We start from the raw sequence: 23,050 nt of genomic DNA on the forward strand, positions 1-23,050 counted from the left end.
AATCAACTGATTAACACAATGTTGTGACTCAAATGTTCAGCTTTTGTTGAGCTTGTGTCAAAAATGACGTTTGTTTCCACTGGTTGAGGGTTGTTGTGTTATATTGCGACACATGTTAAATGAAATCTCTGTGACGCATCATCAGCAACAAAGAAATAATCACAATTAACTCCACAAAGGTTTTTATACCAGAAACTATTGACTGGCTTTTATTCATTCATTTTTATTTCATTTGGCTTTGTTCTCCAGTGAGTTTTCGTCCTTGCTTTAATGTTTTGAAGTTTCAGTGTTAGTTTTTTATCATAATGTAATACTGAAGAATGTAACACTGCTTGAATCACCCCCTTAATTTCTTTTTATTTTGGTTCCAAGGAGCCACACTATCTTGTTTAAGCGATAGTCTTAGTCTTAGTGATAGTTCTCCAAGCTTTCTGAAGGTCTTCAAGGATCCCATTTAGCCCAGTTACAAGCAGATTGTCACAAAAACACACCATGCTGTTCTTTAATTTGCAAAAAAATGCAAAAGATCACAGTTTGACAGACAGAAAATAGCATGATGGCACCAAACTTGCTGCATGCTGTGCAGTGTGTCCTTAAAAACATTGAGAAAACTGGGCAAAAAACTATCTACAGCAGATGAACTGTATCAGGAAATCATGCCCCTAAGAAACTGGAGAAAAGAAATCTAGTAAAGACTTGACACAGGACCAGAGAGATGCTTCTGGACCTTCAAATGATTGTTATCAATATGTACGGAGGAGATCAGGAGAACTGGGTAACAGTAAATGTCTATAGCAGAGGTGAACACTTCATTTTACCAAGTGGGTCACATGAGAAACTGTACTTTTATACTGGTGCAGCCCTCCACAACAAAGCACATCGTTGACTCTGTCATGGTTTTCAGGTTTCAGACATCTTGTAAAAATTGATGGAACTATAAACATGGAAAAGTCAGAAAATGTCAGATTTTGTTCCACCGTGCAGTCCCAACTGGACCTGCATATAACTGAAGCAGTATGGGACCATCGCAACAGAGAACAACACAAAAATGCAGTCAACATCCAGAGAAGAGCTCTGAATGTCCTTCACAAAGCCTGGAGAACGATTCCTGAATACTCCTTAAAGAAGTTATAACAAGGTTGGCCTAATACAGTTCAGGCTGTGTTAGAAAATAAAGATTTTTATGACAAAAGTTGACTGTCAATCTTATTAGAACTGTATAAACTTGGTTTTTCCTTCAACAGGTTTCATTAAATTCCCAAATTCCTAGCAAAATATAAACAACCAATGGGTGGCTCAAGACTTTTGCACAGCACTGTATTTCAGTGGCAGTGTTTAAAATTAAACATTATAATACATCACTTCTTAAAAGCAACTAACTCACATTTATACCGCCACCTTGAGATGACAACCATCTTTCATACACAGTCTGTGCATAGTTCTTGATATTTAAGTTTAATGTTTTACCACTTGAAGCATATTTCTGATTTGTTTGACCTGATCATTTATAAAATCCTCATCTAACAGCTTCCAGTGGGTCGCATTTTCATGAGGGTGGCATTCATATGTTGCACAAATGTTTTAAAGTTGCTTCATTCGAAGTTAGCTTTGGCTGCCCTCTGCTGGTACTACATGTGCAATCAAAGTTAATCACACCCTAAAACTCTCATGTCAGCTATCTAGACACTGGTTACTATCACTTCACATTACATTTGCTTTACGACATTAAACTCTGAGGATACAAACAGACGATTAGTAAACTACATTTCAGATTAGTGTTAGACAAATATGAAGGAGGTGGACGAATCATACTGCAGAACTCATACTGTCATAACGTAATACACACAATATGTTTTCAATGGCACAGAGATAAAACAACTGGATCCTAAAAAAAATGGCATTGCATTGTTAGATGAAACACAAACAATGTGCTGAATGATAGCAGTAGATGTGCTTTCTGTAAAGTACTTAAAAAAATACAAAACCTTGAAAACTTTGCTAGAAAATTCAGTTAAAAAAGCCAAAACAAACCATGTTCTGATATCACAGTTATAAAAATTCATGTTAAAATACAAAATGGCAAAAACGTTTTCTTTAAATGTCTGTGTTTCAGCAAAAATTACTCAAAAAGAGGACACAGTCATTTGTTTGGAACTAGTTTAGGTGCAGATTAATATGCATTTGGTGCACCGCTGAGTATATCCATCAGCAGGAAGATGTGCATTCGACTGACTGAGAATAAAACCAGTGTGTGTGCTCACCATAATAAAAGACTGTGTCAGTTTGTGTTTATAACAGTATTTGTCAAATAGCAACGGAGCTCGGTGGCACAGAGGAATAATAGATCAAATAGATTAGGTTTTAGCTAAACGGTTCATTGATTATCTTTTCATGTACTTTCTTTGCAGCTAGATTGATTGAAGTGTCGCCGTTCTTGTCCTTCTGATGTTTCATCCACAGCTTGACAGCCTTACAAGACCGTCCTCATACACCCAAAAAGTCCTTGTAATAAGACAGATGTGTGAATGCTAATGAGACGAGTCCCTCAAAGTTATTAGCAGCCGAGTCTGCAGTTTGATCCTGAATCCGTTTGATGCACAGTGTCGGTTCTCTGATGAAAAAAAAAGGCCATCTATCCCCAGTGTGGCGTTACTATGGTGAGCGGCTCCCGGTTGTGTCCGTTGATGATCGGCCAGGGATTGAAGTAGGGGAAAACAGGCTCTTTGAATTTTGCATCATTGAATGTGAAGAGGTGGCTCATGTCTCCAGCATCATAAAATGACACTAGGCCACGACCGTAGTCCAGGTATATCCCCACTCTCTTCGGGGGTTTGGAGGGATATAATAAGTTCTCCTCTATGTCAGTGCAAGCTTCATACTCGCTGGTGCCGTTTCCGTTGTCCCTCAGCACCAGCGTCCAGAAACCATCATCCGGGCAAAGGCTGATCTCATCCTTCCTGTTGACGGAAGCTGTGGCCACGCCCAGTCCCCACGCCGTCTTAGAGCCTACCTCCACCTCCCAGTAGTGTCTGCCTGAAGAGAAGGCTTCAGAGCCCAGGACGATGTTGTAGCGGGTGAAGCGCTCGGGGTTGTTGGGCAGGTTCGCTTGTAGTTTTCCTACCTGGACGCTGGTGCGACACGAGGAAACCCACAGACAAGGGTATGCTGTGTCTGGGTCAAGGGTCACAGGTGTCACAGCTGGGAGGACATGAAAAACAGAGACAAACCAATGAAGGTGAAACATGTTTACAAGAAATGACACCACCCGGACTCCTCTGGAGTGACCTTCAGCAAGATACTGAATGCCAGCCTGCGCAATTAGTGTAAGACGAGCTGGATACGAGCATCAGCTACATGGACGCAAATTAAATATAAATAACGTGGCTCCGATGTATCCAGAGATTAAATAAATTTCTGGAGAGCAGCCTGGTTTTACAGCAGTGACGTTTGAGGTCATCACGGACCCAAAGTAAGCATGTGTGCGCTCGCCTTGTGTCGGTAACAAAGAGGTTAAGTTCAGAGAACAAATGGAGTCACGCTTGAAACTCACTGCCAGTCAGAGCAGGCTGAAACGAGACTGAACACTGAGTCGAACCACAAATATGTCTTTTGTAGATGCAGCCAAATCTTTTTAAAGGAGTATTCCAACAAATTTTGATGTCACACCACTGTTTGTCATAAAAAGCATTAGTGAGTCTGTGAAATCAGTTGCATAAGGCCTTCTGTTGCTCTGGGGGGGCTTTGAAGTTGGATTTGTTGTATTGAGGGCTGTGGTTTTGGTTTTTGAAGGATACTAGAGGCTACAAGCGCTGTGTCAGGGTTTTTTCCAGACTAGACAGATAATGACTAATGAGCACTATTGTTCTCTTTGACCTTGGTTTGTATGACGTGTGTTATCTTTATACCTGGCTGAAGAATCGAGTTCATTTTCCTCCAAGTCCTGTACTGGAGAGGTCCCAGAAAGTCTCCAGATTGCAGGTCCACAGCTACCTCTGAAGGGCGCTCAAACAAGCTCTCTGCCCTGAGAGGGAGAGGGAAAGAGAGTTGTTTTAAAGATTATGAAACATCCAAAACTATATACTTATGTTTTATAGCATATTCTAAGTATTTAAGTAATTACAAGTAACCTTCATTTAATAAGAAACTAACGAAACCTTTACTCTCCACATTTAAAATGAAATTTGAAACTGAAAAAATGTGTTTCTAGCTGGAACAATCACAACCTCTCATTCTGTTCGAAAACAACTCAAAACGGATTGAAAAACAGGGCGTGATTGCCTTGTGACTTTTGGACAACAGTCATGATGAGATAAACTAAAAGATGGCCTAGATATCTGATTAGCTCTGATAGAACGTCTTGGATAAGATTACAGTCGTACTCACCCTCCAATAAAATCTTTGATCCCCTGAAACAGATAAAAACAGGCCTGTGATTACAAACATGTGACTTTCATTCATTCTTTATTCAGTATTCTTTCATATGTGCTGCAATTATTAGCGAAGTAAACTGAAAGATTATGAGAAACATGTGGCTCGTCTATAAATCCTTCTCCTCTGCCCCGCCTCTTCTTCTCTCACCTTGAGTTGCTCGGGATTTTCTTCTTCTCTAAGTTTGAGCCGAAGTTTATCGGCTGTAATCTCCAGTTCGCTGATCTGCTCCGTGGACTGAGTGAGCGCCTCCTCCAGCTGCTGGAGCTTCTCCTCCTTCTGCTTCTGCAGTTTCTCCTTTATGCGCTCCTCCTCCTCAACGAGGAACTCCCTCATACGGCTAAACTCCGCAGAGACCAGCTCCTCCAAATCTCCCGCTCGCTCCTGAAACGCAGCGTGGACTTTGGTCACAGAGAGAAAGAACTCAGATCCAAAAGAAAACTGAGAAGTTTTCAGGATATTTAAGGCTCATGTAGCTATAACACTGTTTTAAAGAAGGTAGCCATATGGATTTTAGCAAGTTAGTTAATAAGAAAATAAGTTATTAGGCTTAAAGAAATAAAATGCTGCATTGTTTCAAATCTTTCAATCATATTGCACCAACATTAAAAGTCAACATGCACTGGTCATTTTTGCTGTTCTTTCTAAGTGACCAATCACCTCAATAAGATACTTTATGAAGGTTTATCATTTACTTTACCACCCATCTGTATCTGGCATTTAGCTGTGTGAGGCTCCAGTATGGTTACTAACTAGTTACTAACTTTGCCTGTCAGTGCTTAGTAGGTAAAGCACAGCTGATTTGTAAAACGTTTTTCTTTTTTAAAGCAATAGCAAGACTCTAAAATGCCCCTTAAAGCTGACAGAAACCAAGTCTGTCTTCAAAATGCTTAACTGCTTTAGAGTTTGTATGATAACGATCTCTGAGTCTTTTTAAGCTCTTCCTGGGGTGGAAAAATACCGAGCTATGCTGTGACAAACGGTGGGGTTCAGTTTTATTTTGTCACATTTGAAATTTTTGTTACATGTTTTTGTTTTAATAGGGTTTTATTATTACAGAGTTATTACTATTTAATAAATATATATATTTTTTAAACTGTTGCATGTCAGTGAAAATGATGACACACTTACTTCTCATTGACTGTAATGGTGTGACACTAAAACTGGATGTGTCCTATTTTACTGTTATTGTTGCATAAAATTATATTTTTTCTTCTTCTCTGGAAATATGACTACAATCTTATATTCAATAGATTAAATCAACAACTTTACACTGTGACTGTTCAGACCAGAAGTGGTTCATGAAATGGGAAAAATCAGTAATTGTTATGAGGAGACGATACATTTTATGTCATGTGGCACAAATGATTATATCGATCGATAGATAGATAGATAGATAGATAGATAGATAGATAGATAGATAGATAGATAGATAGATAGATAGATAGATAGATAGATAGATAGATAGAGGTATGTCTGCATTTTTAACACAGAGAAGAAAAAGTGACAAACTTCCTCTGCTCTACCACATCCTGTCATACTGACAGAGAAAGGGAGAAGTGAAGAAAAAAAAATCTGTGAATCTGCATGTAAACTGGGTCAAACAGACAGACAGGAAAATACACCCGCTGACACATTTAAACACACAGATAGTAAAGGAAACAGTCTGTAATAACCTGGAGCAGAGCTAGACGAAGTTATCTGCCACTGCAGAAATGCTCCAGTGCATTCTCTAACACTACCCTCATATCTGTGTTTAACACACACAGCGAGTGTTTCGGTGAACTCCTTCCTGTGCCTGTCGAAACTCTATCAGCTGAGTTCCCTCGCAAGCTGTGTGACATGAAGCAGTTAGGGCACATGAATGGCAAAAACATGTGAAAGAAGAGCGCATGACGAAGACAAACACAAAATGACGTGTGTGAATGTTCATGAACCTCCCTTTTTATTCCAGGATGAGCTCCTGATAATTATCACGTCTAAACAAAGATGAGTAAGAACATGGTGTGTCACCACCAGTCGTTAGTACCACCAGTCATTACTACTGCCAGTCATCCCTCTGTCTTGACAGGTAAAGGTGGAGGAATGCGTCAGAATGTTGCCTGGCCGCTAGAATTTCTGGTTATATTTAGAGGACAAACACACTGGCGTGTTTTTCTTTCACAGTGCTTCACAAAGAAACAGCCAGCACACACAGAGACACGATACCTTAATGAGGAGGATCTTTTCATTGGTCTGTTTTTGGAAGAGTGTGGCCTCCTCTGTCTGCACCTGAACCCTCTCCAGAGCCACAGACAGCTTTTCCTGCAGGACAAACAGATAATCACATAAAAACGTTTGTTGAAAAGAGGTTATATAAACCAGATTACGCTTCAATCAACAGTTAATTTGATTCGTGCATCAGTCTGAACAGCGTCCCGTCTTTAATGGGAGTCATACATCCGCCAATCCTCAACTGAGCGCCCTGACCCCAAAAATCTAACAAAGCTGGAATTTAGCACTGCTTAAACATGTTAAGACACACAGAGAAGCCTCTCAGAGCAGGTTTCCAAACAACATGATGAAGGTCAGCTGCCAGGTTTGAAAGGTAGTGAAGTTCACACAGGTCTGCTGAATTCCTGTAATGCACAAAAATACCCAAAGACTCCTGGGGCAGACAGGGAGTGTGCTCTTTAAAGCACAACTGCTACATCTATGAAAAGCCTGTTTGCTACATTAGAGCAGTTGAGGGGTTTTTTTAGTAAAAAAGTAGTTTTGACATGACTTAAAGGAATACTTGAAACTTGAGAGGGAATACAGTACTGCAGTACAATAAGAGGAGTGTCCAGTTGTAAGCATTGTAAAGTATGACACTCCTTGAAACTCTGATTCCTTGTTTTATCTAGAAGCTCCAGCTGTTACACTGTAGAGCAGAAAAAATACAGTGGAAAAAGAAATCAAATTTGGTGATTATGTTGGTCAAATCAAAACATTGTCTGTATATGTCTGATTTAAGGTTTTGGAAGACCCGGAGCCTTAAAAAATGAGCCAATAATAAAACAGTACCCTGTAGTTTTCAAAAGCCTCTGTAATGGGGATGACATTGTGGCTCTTGTGGTCTCGAGACATTCCGCACACTAGGCAGATGGGAAGCTGGTCGTCCTCACAGTAGAGCTTCAGCTTCTCCTCGTGTTCCTCGCACATATCCAAACCCATTCCCAGGCGTGGCCAGTGCCCGATGGACGAGGCCACGCTGCTCATGCTCGAACCCCGCTCGCGGTCCTCGGGCATCTCCAGTGTACCTTCGTGGTCCCACACGCACATCCCCGAGGCCGCGTCCATGGCGCGGGCTCTGCGCACACTATCCACGACGTTGCACAGGAGCGAGTTGGGTCGCAGTTTCCGGGCGCACGACTTTCTACACTTCGGGCAACTCGAGAGTTCGTCCGCCTTAGCTTCCCAGCACTGGATGATGCACACCTGGCAGAAGTGGTGCCCGCACTCAAGGATCACGGGATCACGGAAGAGTTCCAAACACACCGGGCAGGTGAGCTCCGACTGTAGCTCTTCAAGCGCGCTGGCCTCCGCCATCCTCTGCTACGCTCATACTTCTCAGAAGACACGTCTGTGGGAAACACTGTAACGGGGAAACAAGACTAAACTGCTCTTCCGTTCAAATTCAGGGAGGGAGTGGTCTGACGCTGACAGCAGTACGACTTTTTTTCACGGAAGAGGCCAAAGGCGTGTAGAAACAGGCTCGACTGGGCGTGATGAAGGGCTCCATTAAAGGGCGCGGTGTGTTTATGATTGCCCAGAGCGAAAGAGGGTTTCTTAGAAAGAACAGTAACAAGAAAGGTCACGTTATTGCTGCGAGGAAATATATGCGGAATTTTTAAAAGGGGGTTGTACCAGGAACAAATTGGCTGACTTGTTGGTTTATAAGTTTTAAATTATTAAACACTTACAGGAAATAAATCAGAAACGTGTGAGCTGAAACTTCTGTGTAGTAGGTAAAAGACACAAACCCAAAAGTGATTTCCCGTATTTGCCAAAAAACGATCGCAAAAAACGATTTAAACAGCTCTGAATAAGTTGTTGGCCTATAAACTCATACAAACCTATCTCTCTCTGAGGATATCAAGTCATTTTGAGACAGAAACGACATTCCTGTCACAATCTGCAATTAATCTTTGGCAGAGTTACTTTTATTTGTTCTTTATTTATCCAGCAAAAAAGTCTCACTGACATTAAAAATGTAGTGTTTTTTAAAGATCTTGCCAAGAAGGCAGCATAAATTGCAACAATTATGACATCACAGCTCTATAAAGATGTTTTAAGTGGCCAAAAGGGGCTGGATTCATTACAATGTAGCTACAATAACGCAGAAATACTTTTACTAATTTCTATATTTTATGTATAATCTCTTCTTAAATCCTGTTGATCACAGTCTATTTATAAATATAAGTAAAGACATTAAACATGGAAACATACAGAAAGATGGAACAACAGTTGGAACAACACCCATCTCAGACAGAATTGAAAGCATTTACAGGCTTTTGAAGATTGAAACTAAGTTTTGAAGCCTTGAAATGCATTTGAGTTTCCTTCTTCACAAATACATCACAGGTTTTACCCTACATGTTTTCATAGTGTCGGTGTAATCAAGTCCCATTAATGGCATTTATGGATGTGACTCTATTACACTGTAGAGGCGCAGCTACTTAATATAGACAACACTGAATAAATTTGTGTTAATACTCATGTAAGAGAGCATTAGCGTACATGTATAAGGGCTCTTTAATTTGGCCTTTAATTGGGCTTTAAATTAAACTTGTCTCCCCAGGTAATCCCCAAGAACACACACACACACACACACACACACACACACACACACACACACACAGCCTTTGAGTCAGCAAAGCATGACACAGAGCAAGGAAGAAGGGAAGGGAAAGTAGCTGACACCAAGAAAAAAACCCACTCTTGCCAGCGTTCTTCAATTAAACTTATATCCCTGCCTGTCTATGGATTACACTTTATCATGCTAATGCAAATAAAGCCTTATTAGTCTCAGTCAATTTTATACACTTTGCATAATTAATTTCAGGGTCATGTAGGTCATCCTGCCACCTGCTGTTGTTCCTCTGAGTGCTCAGTAGATGGCCCTGATGATCAGTCTACCAGGTGCATTTTTAAGATAAGGACTGACGCAGTATTTGCTCCTTTGCTCCTGGATTTTTCCTCCAGACATTAAATTTGAGACCAGCTTGTTGTAAACTGTATCCATTTCATAAATTAACTATCAGAATATTTTTGGGGGGAGGCGATATATTAAATATTATAACAAGTTTTCCATTCTGGTGGTTTTCTCATGAATATTAAAAACATTTTCTCAACAAATGGTTTCAATCCTAAGATTATTTAGGGGTTTCTCAGAGAGGTGAGATTACGTCTAAACTTTTGTGTGCCCAAAAACTCAAACAGCTTGTGAGTCTTCTTCTTCTTTCCACTTCTCCCTTTAGGGGTCGCTACAGTAGATCATCTGCCTCCATCTCACCCTGTCATTAGCATCCTCATCTGCTACATCATGCCCTCCTTTCTAATCCAGAGAAAATCTTAACATCTTTAAATCTTCCACCTGTCTTTTTGTTAGTGCCACATTCTCCAAAGCATACATCATAGCAGGTCTTCCTACCTTCTTGTAAATCCTCCCTTTCATTCTTTCTTCTATCATGTCACAAATCACACCTGAAGCTTGTCTCCGCCCACTCCACCCTGCCTGCACTCCTTTCTTCCCCTCTCTTGTGGACTGTCCACTGCTTTGGATCATTTATCTTAACTTCCTCTGCTTTTTGGTGCTTCCCCATTACACCCGTCTCCTTACACACACACCTATTCTGTCTCGCTTTTACTGACTTTCATTCGTCTTCTCTCGAGAGCATACCTCCACCTAGGCTGTCTTCCACCTGCTCCCTACACCCGTTGTCAAAGGAGACTCCAGACTTCATCTGTCAGCCTGTCCATCACCATCTTAAGTAGGAAGGTCAGTTCCCTGACGTAATGCCATCCCCACATTTCACTCATACCTCACACCTCACCACTGTCTCGCTGTCCTCATACATGCCCTCCACCACTTCTCTGCCACTCCTGACTTCCTCCTGCAGTCCCACAGTTCCACTCTAAGCTCCCTGTCATGTGCTTTCTTTAGATCCACAAAGACACTGGTCTTTGTACTTGTATACTTCTCCATAAACACTCTGAAAGTAAATATGGCATTTGTAGTTTTTGTTCTGCATTTGTGTGTGTTCTGTGTTTATTTTTCACTACACCGTAACATCCTGCATTTCTGTAGAAACAGAACAATCATGGCTAGATGTAGAGGCAGCGTGTTTCATACGTTTAAAATCCTATAAATCATAGAAAACTGAAACCAGTAAATATGACATTTTCCCAATGCCCACAAATGCTGTAGATAGTGAGAGAGTAATTCCATGAGGTTTGATGGCTGAATGATACCAAGTAATATCCGGCCAGGCTTACTAAAACCAGAATCAATATGTATATGTAATTTCATTAACTCTATTTATTTTATAGCACCAAATCACAAGGACAGTTGGCGACAGTGGGAAGAAAAAACTCCCTTTTAATGAGAAGAAACCTCCAGCAGAATCAGGCTCAGGGAGGGACAGCCATCTGCTACAACTAGTTGGGGTGGGGGCTGAAAGACAGAATGAGGACACGTTGTAGAAGAGTGCCAGAGATAAATAACAACTAATGATACAATGCAGAGAGGTGTAAACACATAGTGAGTGAAAAAGGTGAATGAACAAGAAAGAAGTGCATCGTGGGAATCCCCTAGCAGCCTAGACCTAGTCCATTGTAACTAAGGGAGGTTTCAGGGTGACGTGATCTATCTGCTATATCAAAAAGAAAGGTTTAATACTAATCTTAAAAGTAGAGAGGGGTTCTGCCTCCTGAATCCAAACTGGGAGCTGGTTCTACAGAAGAGGGGCCAGGAAGCTGAAGGCTCTGCCTCCTATTCTACTTTTAAAGTAAAGTAGTCAGGCAGTGATAATCAAATGCATTTAACTGACTGATCATCAGTAAGTATGACCGCCTCTATAAAATCAGAGGTTTGAACAAGTTTGTCTTTTTTGGAAGGACTATCGGGAGAAAGCCTCTTTGCTCTAAAAGAACATGCACCCATTTTTGTGATGGCTGGGTCATGCAATAAAACAATGATCCCAAGCACAGCAGCAAATCTATAACAGAATGGCAGAAAAACAAAAGCATCAAGATATTGCAATGTCCCAGATGGACACAAACCGTCTTCCTTACAACCAACGCTGTAAAGAAGAGTGGACCACAATTCCTCCACAGTGATGTGAGATGCTGATAAAGTCATACAGAAAACCATTACTACTTCACAGAACCAGTAGCTTGTAGAAAACAAACTTTCCTTTCACATGTAAGTATCAGGATGTTTTTCATTTAGATGTGTGAAAAGTATCTAATCTGTAGTTTTCTGCTGTGACCATGGTTTCTTTCATATTTTTTGTTTTTTCTGCATTCTGACAATTCCTAAATGTAGTGAATCATAATTTTTTTATTAAAAAAAATGACTAAAATGGAGAATTTCCCCACAAATTGAGCACTTAACAAAATAAAGAAGCCACATACTGGTAGCAAACATTTGCTATTTTGGCAATTGAGAAATCGGGGAAGCTCTGTGAGGAGCTTTTTTTGTCTTTCAGAAACCTTCTGGTTCTGACATCAAGCGGAGTTTTGATGACAGAAGGAAAAACCAATGAGACAGAAAGAGAAACAGAAACATTTCACAGCATATGATTACATTAATACATCATTTGTCAAATGACTGTCAATAAACACCTGATGCTGCATTAAACATGTGCTGGAGCTGGTTTAGGACAGTGGTAACAGAAACGGGTGTTTGGTTTTCATTATGAATCATTGCATTTCACACCGCTCTGCCTCAAACGAGATACACATCTCAAAGTTTCCCATGATGTTTCTTTTTTTAAGGTACAAAGTGTAATAAGGGAGATTCTCCTGGCCATTAAAAGTGTACTCAAGATAATAAACAACTTGTACCAGACAACAAACAGGGAAGGCGCTGTCAGTTCCTGTGACTTTACCACGTTTTTTGCTCTTTTTAACCTAATATCATCAGTGTATGTTGTGTGTCATCAGACTGGCATAGTGTGACAAATAAAATCCCAGGATTTGTAGGACTCAAGGTGTTCTTACAAGCGTGTAGATCCAAATTTATCCATTTACCTTGTCGCAATTTCCAAAGAATTTAATAGTTTAATTAATTAAACAATTAAAATTTGAAAAAAAAATCCAAGATTCTTTTAAATATGTGACTCAAACTTGATTCTCAGAAGGTCTGACTGCTCATTAGCAGGGGAAGTTCGATAGTAAACGTCGATGTGGGTGGGTAAGAACTGTTACCACGCTATTGCTATAAATGAGGAAACCTCAGCGTTAGTTTGCAGATGCAGAACTAACAAACAACAAGTGTGGATTATTTTACTCCGGGGATTCGTCTGCTTAATAGAATCTGTTTCTGATCTACAGCTGACCTGCTCATCTGTTACAGAAGATGTCTCAAAGGAATTTCTTCCAACCCTCCATCAGAGCTCTGTTTCTCCTTCTTCTTTGCAGCCTGGTTGTTGGCGAGATCGGCAAGGACTTCTCCCGCTGCCCTAATTTCTTCTATAATAAAACTCCCCCACAGGGTGTCAGGGCACCAAGATATCAGCCAATATGCCAGCGCTATAGAAACCAGTACCACTTTGCCAGCCTGTATGATCGTCAGCGTCGAGTGCCTTTGTTCTCTGCCTACAGTCTGAGTCCTGCTGATGGCAAACGACCCAAATCCGTTTGGATGTATGAACCGCAGGTAAGAAGGAGCAGACACTTAATTTATAGTGTTGTGTTCATTGTTTTTTTTGGTGAAAAATAGAGAGTATACGTAAAAAACACATGTATGAAGAACACAGTCACATATATGTTTTCTTTTGTGAACCCATGAAGAAAGAGACATTTGCATTTTCAAATGAGGTCATGTTTAAAGTTATGTGACTGTTTAACTCAAACAGAAGCAGCAAACTCTTTTATAGTTTCTAAACATGGTCGTGTCCTTTTTCCTCCGTCTGTCAGTTGGCATTTTCCGGTGCCAGCCCAGAGATGAAGCATTTTGACACCCCTGTCGACCAGAATGTGATTGAAAGCCAGGCGGTGCTTGATGACTACAGGAACTCCAGCTTTACCAAGGGTCATCTCAATCCTAGCTTGCACCAGAAGACGCTCGACAACCGGGAAGCCACCTTTACCCTGACAAACATTGTCCCCCAAAAAGAAGGCTCCAACTCTGGACCCTGGAACAAACTGGAGAATGAGGTGTTGAATAGTTTCAAGATGTTCTGCAACGGGACCATGTACGTGATCACTGGGGCCATGCCATACAAATCTGGGGACCACTGGATTAATAACAGGGTGTCTGTTCCTGAATACATGTGGTCTGCCTACTGCTGCCCATCATTCAAATCTGATCTCCTTAATAATATGAAGCAGTTTTTCCCCACGTATGCTGCAGTTGGAAGAAACGACCCCAACAGCAGCGAGGAGATTGTGCCAGTTAATAAGAATGCGAAGCCCAGTGTGCGGGGCTATGATGTGAGGAGGATGCCGTTAGAGAACCTGGAGGGTATCCTGGCAAAAAGACTGGCCATGCCCATCAGTCTGTTTGATAAACACTGTCAGGCATAAAAGCCTTTAGCTTGACCGGACTCTGATAAACTCGCTGCAGTTTTAATTATTGAGCTGCTGCTTGATTATCGAGGACATGATGGACTGAAATTGTTTTTTTCCCCTGATTGACTTTGTAAAAACGGCATTTCCCTTCCTGCTAATGTCATTTCGCTCACATTTAATAGCATTATAATTTTCCAATTAATCAAGACTAAAGTGTGTGAATTTAAATGTTTATTCTCCAATAGATTCAAAAGCCAAACACAGAGAGTAGCAAGCGCTCAGTTCTTTTAAATAAAACTGGATTGGTTTTAACATGAGTCAGTTATTGATTACATATTACAAATGTACATTTGAGCTGGAACACCATCAATAAATACTAAGTCTATACAAATGTCTGGTTTCATTTTTTCCTCTTTACAAAAATGACTTAGTGAATTTCTGCATTAAATCATAGAAAACATTTTAGGGGCAGACAAGCTTTCTGGGTTACTTTTTTCAGAGGTTTGCCACTGACGTTACCCAGTTCAACATTTAATGATGATTGTGTCAAACTAAAGAAAAATAGTTGAAATGAGAAACTTTCTCATGAATTATTTGACCACATAAAGAAAATAAATAAACCTCAGACTTGCTGTGAACTGACAGTTGCTAAATAAAGTCGAACTATGGTAAGGGGTTTTTATGTGTTCAGAAAATTTGGTTCCCACGAGAGAGCAAATTTCAGTGACACAAAGAACACGGATCTCAGGCAAACCAGTGTTTACTGAGACAAGAAGAAAAACAAAGATCAAAGCGAATGGATATGATTTAAATAGCGGTTACTCATAGATAGCATCACAGCATTTGTGCTTGGTGTGTTATTTCCAATCTTTCACATCCCTCAAGAAGCCCTAATTTTTGTAGAAAAGTTGATATAAAGCTGGAGACAGACTCTCTGAAGGAAAATGCTGCAACACCACAAGCGCCCCTTGTTTCTTCTGGCCATTAATTAATTTATCGGCAAGCAGGAACTATACTGTCACTTGGTAATAAGCTCCAGGAAGTGAATTTATTATCTAGCAACATTTATTTTCTAATAAATGAGGTTGTACTCTGGTTTTGGTCACATAGCAGATGGGCCGATGGTGAAACTTAAACCTCTGAACCGCAAATAAGATGTGAGACACAACACATCTCACAGCTGTAGGTGTGGGTTCTTTTTTACTTGTTGTCTTTCCAGTTCCTGCAGAAAATGGCTCGCTGGAGCTGATCTGGTAGTCGTTCCACATTCATGCACCACTCACCCAAACCCTGCAAACAAACTGACCTTCTGACAGATGGACAGCTATTTTATGTCTTCTTTTTAAAAAAGATGACTTTAGATTTTTAATATTTATAGAGAAAGTGAAAACATAGCTGGAGACAGACTCTTTGTAGGAAAATGCTGCAACACCGCAACTCCCGCATGGCTCTTCCAGCCCTTGAAGACATGGTGCTAAATGGGATGCAAACAAAACAACATCATCTTCTAGCTATCAGCTATCAGACACAATTCTGGTATTTCCTATAACATTTTACCAAATGCTAAATAAAGTGGCTTTATTATCTAATAAAATTTAATATCTGATAGATGTGGTGCACAGCTATACTCGATGTGCACAATCACATGGCAAACAGCCAAATGATGAACCACAAGTGAGACGTGAAATGCAACACATTTCACAGCCTCAACCCTGACTTTTGGGGGTTTCTTTCTTTATCTTTTCCTGATCTTGCAAATGTACTAATGGAGCTGTCCTGGTTAGAGCTGCAGCACAACTGAGCCGTTCTGGGTCAGGAGGTCAGAAATCTTTCCAGGGTCTCGTCTCGTCCAACCTGACTGGCCGAGCTAACAAACACGGCTTGTTAGCTTAGTTTGTAGCTGTTCCACATTCACGCACCGCTCACCCAGAACCTGCAAACAAACCAAACTGCTGACAGAGTCACACTGTTTTATGGTTTTTGTAAAGTTACTCTAGACTTTAGCCCCTATTTTAAAACTATGAAGACACAGTCTCTTATGTCAAATACACAGCGTGCCAGGTTATGTCAAAGTGCTGTTTTCATTGCATAGTGCAAGAAAACACTTCAGTCAGTCAGAAATATCATTAAGTCAGATTTATATCTGTATAACTAGGGCACAGAAGAAACTCTCAACAACAGCCCAACACTTGAATATGTCTAATATGGCAATATTTTTATAATTATAATATGATCATGACTCAGACAACTTAAATATGCTGACTTTTGTATGAAAGCACTTCTATTCATCAGCCTAATCTTTTTTATTACAGTTTAGCTCAGTAAAGTGCTGCCAGTGCGCCGTGAATTAGTTTAACCTTAACAGATCTAGTTTGGACTTTTCCTTAAGGTCTGAAAATAGATAAATTGAATAAGTCTTCAAATAAAGAGCAGTTTCTTTCTACTTCCGTAAAACTTTTAACTTTCTACTTACTCATAATAACCACAAAGAAGCGAAGTAGATAAAAACAGAACAACATTGGTCGTGTAACACGTAACCCTTTCCTTGCATGACTGCGGCCTGCACACAGGCAGTAGTGAACAGCTTTGTCATAAAGATGAAACTTTTTTTTCAGCCAGACTGAATGTGAAGCCCTTCCCAACACACATTTTCTAAAATGTGACGGAAAGCCAAGCAGCGTTTGAGGATAAAAGCAGGTCTATTTAAACTGAGGGCCCTCTCACTCCCATGCTGCACTAGAAAAGCTGCGAGGCCACCAACACCCTGAGAAACATGATTACACTGTGGGTAGAACTCCAGCACTCGGCCCTTGAGTCATCTGGTGCGAGGTAAGTTGAAGATCCCGTCAGAACCAGCCTGAAGTGGGCTGGATAGATGACAAACAGGGCTGTCGTTAGTGAGCACAGATGGTCTGCTCTTCAAATATGAACTTCCTGACTTGGAGATCTTTTCCCCTTGACACACATCATGCTGCTGTGGGAAGAACAGAAATCATCCTGAGAGTGGAGATGACTTTGTGAATAAGGTTCGCCAACTTTCTAATATCAAGACTTAGCTGTAGAGTGGGCGATCATGAGGGAAAACATCAATCTACCCTCACCTACCACTTCACCTTGCTAAGATTGCCTTTTGCCTTCAGAACTGCTTTAATTCTTCCTGTCATAGAGTCAACAAGGTGCTGGAAAGTATTGATGCATGCTCAATCATCTGGGTAAAGAAATCCCAGAAAGTTGATTCTGTTTCTATTCCATGGGAGAAACGCTTCGTCACTTATTCAAGTGGCTTTTTCAGTCTCAGTTGACTAAATAGAAATCAACAGAAACAGAAGTCAGCTGAGACCGAAGATATCACTTGGATGAGTGACGAAATGTTTCCCTCACAGAAAACGCTACGTCCAGATGAACAGAATCAACTTTGTGGGGAGATGCTGGAAACACTCCTCAGAGGGTTTGGTCCATATTGACAAGACAGTTCGAGATGGTTGTGTGTGGGAAACTCCAGGTAGATAAGCAGCTTCTGAAATACTCAAACAAACAACAACAACCATGCCACGTTCAAAGTCATTTAAATCTTTCTTCTCATTTCTGATGCTTGGTTTGAATTTGTTGTCTGAACAGGTGTACCTAATAAAGTGGCCGGTGAGCGTCTCCATTTGATTGCCATCATTAACAGGAAGTTCTGAAAAAACAGCAGCTCTTTGAACAGCAAATTTCTTAGTCCTTGAATTAATGTTTAATGAAAATGTTGCCTAGCGATGGCTGAAAATTAAAATTTATGATGAAGTTGGTCACACAAAAGCTAATTAGCGTATTATTCACTAACTCGAAACTTTTCCTGATGAATTAAGATGTTTATTTTCTAGCAATGTGACGAAAACACAAACATACAAAATACCAAACTGTCAATTATGTCATCCAAAAAAGAAAACAAGGCCATCAGCTTTAACGTACTGATAAAGAGGTATAAATGAACGATGTATTCATCATTATAAATAAGTCCTGGCTGTGCACGTACATACAAATAATAATACTTCCAGTTAAAATGGCTAGATGGCAGAGACTGACTTTATTTCTCTTTCAACACAAAACACCAACCAGTCCTTCCTGCCAGCTTTTTTAAATGTGCCTTCATTGTTTACTCGACCAAAGTCTGCCATGTATGTGCTTTGTTATCTTAAAGATAATCACAGGGAAAGACATGAGATTGTAACAGTCACATTCATCAGCTAAATTCTACCACAACCATAAAAAAAAAACTTTAAAAAAACCCCACTGTTCTTTCCCTTAACTGAGTTTATTGTGAAGGCTCTAAAAACACTGATGGTTCTTCAGTTGCTCCATATCACTAAAGCCCCTTCCACAGTTGGAGCACTGGAGTGTTGCCTTTTCGCTGTTGTGTATGAGTTGGTGTCTCTTTAGGTATTCCACGCGGCTGAAGCGCTTGCCGCATGCTTCACAGCCGTATGGACGTTCACCTGTGTGAATCCGCTGGTGCCGTTCCAAATTACCAAGGCGACTAAAGCTGCGTCCACAGTGCTGGCAACGGTGCGGCCTCTCACCTGTGTGCACCAGATGATGGCGCTCCAGCGACCGTGAGTGTGTAAAACGCTTTCCACAGATCTCACAGCAGTGCGGCCGCTCGGCGGCACAGGCGCACTCGTGGTTCTTCAGAGCCCAGGCGTGGCTGAACGTGTTGCCGCAGTGAGCGCAAGGGAAAAGACTGTCCTCTGCTCCGCTGCTCTGTAAATGGGCGCCACCTAGTGGACACGGGTGCTCCTCAAGCTCGGCCTCCGAAGTGAAGCCTCCTCCACACTGTGGGCAGAAGTGTAGCAGGTCCCCGCCGCCATCCTCTTCCCCGGCGCTCTCCCAGACGCTCCCCGGAGCAGATAGGTGGGGCGGAGGCTCCGACTCTCCGTGCTCCACCACATCCTCTACAGGCATGACCGCAGCTGAGTCGCTCTCTCTTAACTTCTTTGACCAGCCTAACCTCAGCTCCACGTCCCCAGTCACTCCCAACCTCTCGCCCTCCTTCACCCTGCCTTGTCCTATCTGGTCCTCTTTGTGCAGAGTGGGTGGCTGAGGCTCCAGCTCTCCATCCTGCTCCATTCCATCGAGACCAATGTACTTAGGGGCCAAGCTGATCTCGGTCCCACGCACCACTTCTGAGTCATGTTGAGAAGCCTGCTCGCGGCCTCTTTCGGCCCTTAACGCAGACTCCAGGCCCCTCAGCTCATCCACGGTCATTCCCCCCTCTGATGGTTCTGCAGAGCCCACCTTCCAGTTCTCCTCTTCACTCTCTCCTGGATGAAGAGTCGGGGGACGGTCTGACAGATCTCCTGAGCAGAAACAGAAGGAGGAGGAGAGAGTGAATGAGCTGGTGTGAGCAATCATTTCCGTTTTCCTTCAACTACTGGTCTCTGAACATTTTCTCTAACTTGCCCTCCCTCGCTCAGTGAGTCCTGGGCTCATTACCTTCACTTGGGGCTCTGGAGCCAGCGTGGAGGTTCTGGTTGGGCAGATGCATCTTCAAAGCTTCCTTGATTAGCCGGAGAGAGGCAGGCTGATAACCCTCTGTTTGGGCAAACTGCATAGAGAAGCAGAGAGAGAGCTACTGTACTGGGTAATCGACTGAGTCCAGCTACAATGAGACATTCACTATTAAATTTACTTTTGTTCTAAAAGAGCTTGTTAAATTTCCACATGATATGTTTACAATGCACCTGAAATAAAGATATAAAGCTAGGTGAAGGACTCCTTTCAAGCGGTGAAAGACTTCACAGAGCAGGGAGGCGAATTTATGCACATTATGCATGGTTTGAATATTCAAATCCAGAAGAGAAATGAAGAGTGGATCAGTGTCCTGCCACTTCGTGATGTGGTGGAAAGCTTTTCTACCAGTAGTGTTTCTCCCTAAAAGCTTGCTGTGCTTGAGATATGAAGAGCCCCACTCCTGGCTCCTCTGGAAGCTAAATATCAAATCAATAGGCTTCACTTTATCCACTATATCTCTGCAGTGATCTCATGGAAGAAAATTTTGAGCAAAACTCTTTCTGTATTATTATCGTCTGTCTGTGTCTACACGCTCTCTCAGTCTTTATGAAGCTGCAGGCAGAGCAGAGCAGAGATGCTGTGCCACTTTCTCCTCCTACTCCTCCTCTGAGAAAGCCTGTCTCCCTCACCTCCTCTTTGATGTTGGCCTTCTCCTCCCCCTCACCGCTGAGGCTGCCCTCCCTTTCCTCTTCCTCCACCATCCCTCCCTCGTCTTCTTCATCCCGGGGGAACTGGATGAGGTACATATCTTTGGCCTCCTTCCCCCCTCTTCCTCCCGCTCCTGCTACCATGCCCACAGCTGCTCCACTTCCTCCTGATCCTCCTCCTCCTCCTCCACCACCACCAGCGCCGCCACCACCTCCTCCTCCTCCTCCTTCCTCCCACACACCTCCAGGCCACGTTTTGCCATAGGCTGCTGCTGGGCCCTTTTTTGACTTGCCTCCTGTGGAGAAGGGAGGGTGGTGAAGGAGGTGAGAGGAAGGAGAAAGTGAAGGGGAGGGGGAGATGCAGGAAGAACGGCAAATGAAATATGAGGGGGGGGGATAGGTGGGAGGATGTGATTGGAAGGCCAGGGGAGGGAGAGATGAAGGAGAGAAGAGGGTGGAGAAGTGGGAGACGAGGAAGAAGAGGAGGATGAGGGGATTGGAGATGCAGACGGGAACAGGAGTGAGAGCAATGGGAGCAGGCGGCGGAGGAGGAGTGAGCATGATGAACGAGTTGAGGAGAGGGGGCGTGGAAGGACAGACAAGAGAGCGGAAAGGAGAGAAAAACATGTGACAGCGAGGAGTGAGAGAGAGGCGGAGAGGAGAGGAAGAAGTGGAGTTGGTGGGGGTCAAAAGGGGGGCAGGAGGAAGAGGAGGAAAGAAGGAGGGCACGGTGAAGGAGAAAAAGATAAAAGTAGGATGGAGAGTTGAAAAAGATGAGATAGGCAGAGAGAGAGCGGAGAAGTGGAGAGGGAGTGTGTAATTATGGAGGGTGGTGGAGGTGGTGAGAAGCAGGAGAGGAGAGGGGGAGTGTGTGTGTGTGTTCAACGTGATGAAGGAGAGAGAGCAGAGCAGAAGGAGGTGGGGGCAGGGAGAACAGGAAAAGGAGGAGAGGGCGTGAGGAGAAGAGGAGCGGGAAGGGGAGGAGGTAGAGTTGGAGAGAGACGGAGAGAAGTGAAGGAGGTGGGGGGGAGAGGAGCCAGGCAGGAAGAGAGGAAAGGAGGGAGTGAGCAAACGCACAGAAAGAGAGAGAGGAGTGGGAGGGACAGAATGCAGCGGAGAGAGGAGAGGGGGAGGTGAAGGACAGAGGGAGAGCGATCATGAAGAGGAGGCGGAGGAGGAAGGGGGGGTGAGGAAGGAGGAGGGAGGGAGAGATCAGCTCTTGCCAGATGGTTTTCCAACAAAACAAGTGCGTCTTCACATAAACCGAGACTGCGTAGCATTCACATTGTTACTCACGTTAAAGCCACAATCATAGGGAAATACTGCAGGATGTGCTGATAAGCTGCCATTGAACTGTATACATCATGCAAACTAAAGGTAAACAGGAAGAAAAGCTCCAAGTCACCACAAACAGCAAATACTTACGAGTCACGTCAAGTTTTCTCTTCTGCCGGCCTCCAGCTTCCTCCTCCGGTGCTGCTGCCGCCACCAGCCCGGCGTTGCGGCGGTTGGCAGCCCAGCCCATGCCGTACTTGCGCTCGGTTCTCAGTTTGCTCTCGGTGAGCCTCAGCCGCAGTTTGAGAGCCTCGTTCTCCTTCCTGTTGAGGGACAGCTCCACCAGGTAGTCGTTCACCGTCTCCTGGAAGAGTTTGGTGATCTCGCACACCGAGGCGCGGATCAGGCTGTCCATGACGGCGGTCAGATGCGTCTCAAATGTGGTCACCGATTCCTCCATCATTCTGCCCGCGGGGCTGCAGATCTGATGACGGTTTCACACACAGTTCGTGATCAGTTGTAACACAGCTTTCCTGCTATGATCGCAAAAGTTTGCAATCGTGTGATCAACTCTGCCCCATAGCCGCTGTTGGTTAACTTTACTGGCTAACCTGCTGATAAAAAATAAACCTGAATGATCTCGGCAGTGAAATGAGAAAGGGCTCCGTGAATAACATCACGGTCATTCCGCCTCTATTACAACTTAATTAAAGACTATACCTGCCCGGTTAATCTGTGCAGTGCCAAGGCGGCGACACTGGTTAATCGACGCCAAAAGCACAACCCCCGTCAGCCCGGCTTGTTAGTAAACTTATAATGCTTCTCGGCGTGCAGTAATGTTAAAGTACACCTGGAGCAGCAGCCTCTCCGTAACGCTGGAAAGTGCTAGCAGACTGGCTAGTTTAGCTTTGTATACGCACCGTTTGTCGGATGACACCGAGGAGCCACCACGGCGTGAAACAGCGGCAGAAGGTGTAATTTCACGGATCACGGAGACGCTCGGCAGCTGTTTGTGTGCCGAAATACGGCGACAAAGGATAGCGCCATCCAACTTCTGCCCTCTCTCTCTCCCTGCCAGTTCCCTTCTCGCCTCCTCCAGCACTGCTTTTAATATTTGAGAACACTGCGCATGCCCGGTACCGTAATTACCCTACACTCAAGAGCAGCCGCACCCTAGAAATACCAAGCACTCAGGTTTCACACGCCACTTTTTATATAATAATTTCAGCAGTGGTGATGATTTTTTTTTAAAGACATAAGGATACAGAAAAGCTTCCACTTGATACTATTGTTTTTAGCACGACCCACCGACTGCCTTCCAGGATGGATGGAGGCGCTGTGCTCAATTTGTCACATGATTTCACACGTTTTCTTCTCAATTTCATAGTCAG

The 23,050-nt window shown here is 42.9% G+C and overlaps 3 protein-coding genes across 3 annotated transcripts; 1 reads left to right on the forward strand and 2 right to left on the reverse strand.

Moving 5' to 3' along the window:
- Nucleotides 1-176: 176 nt before the first annotated feature.
- On the reverse strand, nt 177-8,185 carry LOC102076832 (nuclear factor 7, brain). Its single transcript, XM_005467630.4, has 6 exons — nt 7,474-8,185; nt 6,637-6,732; nt 4,579-4,812; nt 4,384-4,406; nt 3,906-4,021; nt 177-3,198 (listed from the first exon to the last, which is right to left on the reverse strand). The coding sequence occupies exons 1-6, from the start codon at nt 7,996-7,998 to the stop codon at nt 2,633-2,635; spliced, it is 1,560 nt and encodes a 519-aa protein (XP_005467687.1). The 5' UTR covers nt 7,999-8,185; the 3' UTR covers nt 177-2,632.
- A 4,673-nt stretch (nt 8,186-12,858) lies between these two features.
- Nucleotides 12,859-15,957, forward strand: LOC100690822 (endonuclease domain-containing 1 protein). Its single transcript, XM_019365893.2, has 3 exons — nt 12,859-12,914; nt 13,096-13,333; nt 13,594-15,957. The coding sequence occupies exons 1-3, from the start codon at nt 12,859-12,861 to the stop codon at nt 14,200-14,202; spliced, it is 903 nt and encodes a 300-aa protein (XP_019221438.2). The 3' UTR covers nt 14,203-15,957.
- Nucleotides 15,958-18,017: 2,060 nt separating this feature from the next.
- LOC102076938 (zinc finger protein 550) lies at nt 18,018-22,782 on the reverse strand. Its single transcript, XM_025898726.1, has 5 exons — nt 22,580-22,782; nt 21,810-22,143; nt 20,367-20,680; nt 19,660-19,771; nt 18,018-19,523 (listed from the first exon to the last, which is right to left on the reverse strand). Exons 2-5 carry the CDS (start codon nt 22,120-22,122, stop codon nt 18,496-18,498), a joined length of 1,767 nt encoding a protein of 588 aa, XP_025754511.1. The 5' UTR covers nt 22,123-22,143; nt 22,580-22,782; the 3' UTR covers nt 18,018-18,495.
- Nucleotides 22,783-23,050: the final 268 nt, after the last annotated feature.

This window comes from Oreochromis niloticus, linkage group LG2 (assembly GCF_001858045.2).
Source record: "Oreochromis niloticus isolate F11D_XX linkage group LG2, O_niloticus_UMD_NMBU, whole genome shotgun sequence".
NCBI classification, from domain to species: Eukaryota; Metazoa; Chordata; class Actinopteri; order Cichliformes; family Cichlidae; genus Oreochromis; species Oreochromis niloticus.

Bases quoted from the DNA above. Each gene is read 5' to 3' on its own strand.
- LOC102076832 (XM_005467630.4), bottom strand. From the start codon at position 7,998: ATGGCGGAGGCCAGCGCGCTTGAAGAGCTACAGTCGGAGCTCACCTGC. The intron at 6,733-7,473 runs GTACTGTTTTAT...TTTGTCCTGCAG, and splicing joins AGGCTTTTGAAAACTACAGG to GAAAAGCTGTCTGTGGCTCT. The intron at 4,813-6,636 runs GTATCGTGTCTC...GCTGCGTTTCAG, and splicing joins AAAAGATCCTCCTCATTAAG to GAGCGAGCGGGAGATTTGGA.
- LOC102076938 (XM_025898726.1), bottom strand. From the start codon at position 22,122: ATGATGGAGGAATCGGTGACCACATTTGAGACGCATCTGACCGCCGTC. The intron at 20,681-21,809 runs GTAAGTATTTGC...CCTTCTCCACAG, and splicing joins GAGAAAACTTGACGTGACTC to GAGGCAAGTCAAAAAAGGGC. The intron at 19,524-19,659 runs GTAATGAGCCCA...GTTTCTGCTCAG, and splicing joins CTCCAGAGCCCCAAGTGAAG to GAGATCTGTCAGACCGTCCC.
- LOC100690822 (XM_019365893.2), top strand. From the start codon at position 12,859: ATGTGGGTGGGTAAGAACTGTTACCACGCTATTGCTATAAATGAGGAA. The intron at 12,915-13,095 runs GTTAGTTTGCAG...TCTTCTTTGCAG, and splicing joins ATAAATGAGGAAACCTCAGC to CCTGGTTGTTGGCGAGATCG. The intron at 13,334-13,593 runs GTAAGAAGGAGC...TCCGTCTGTCAG, and splicing joins TTTGGATGTATGAACCGCAG to TTGGCATTTTCCGGTGCCAG.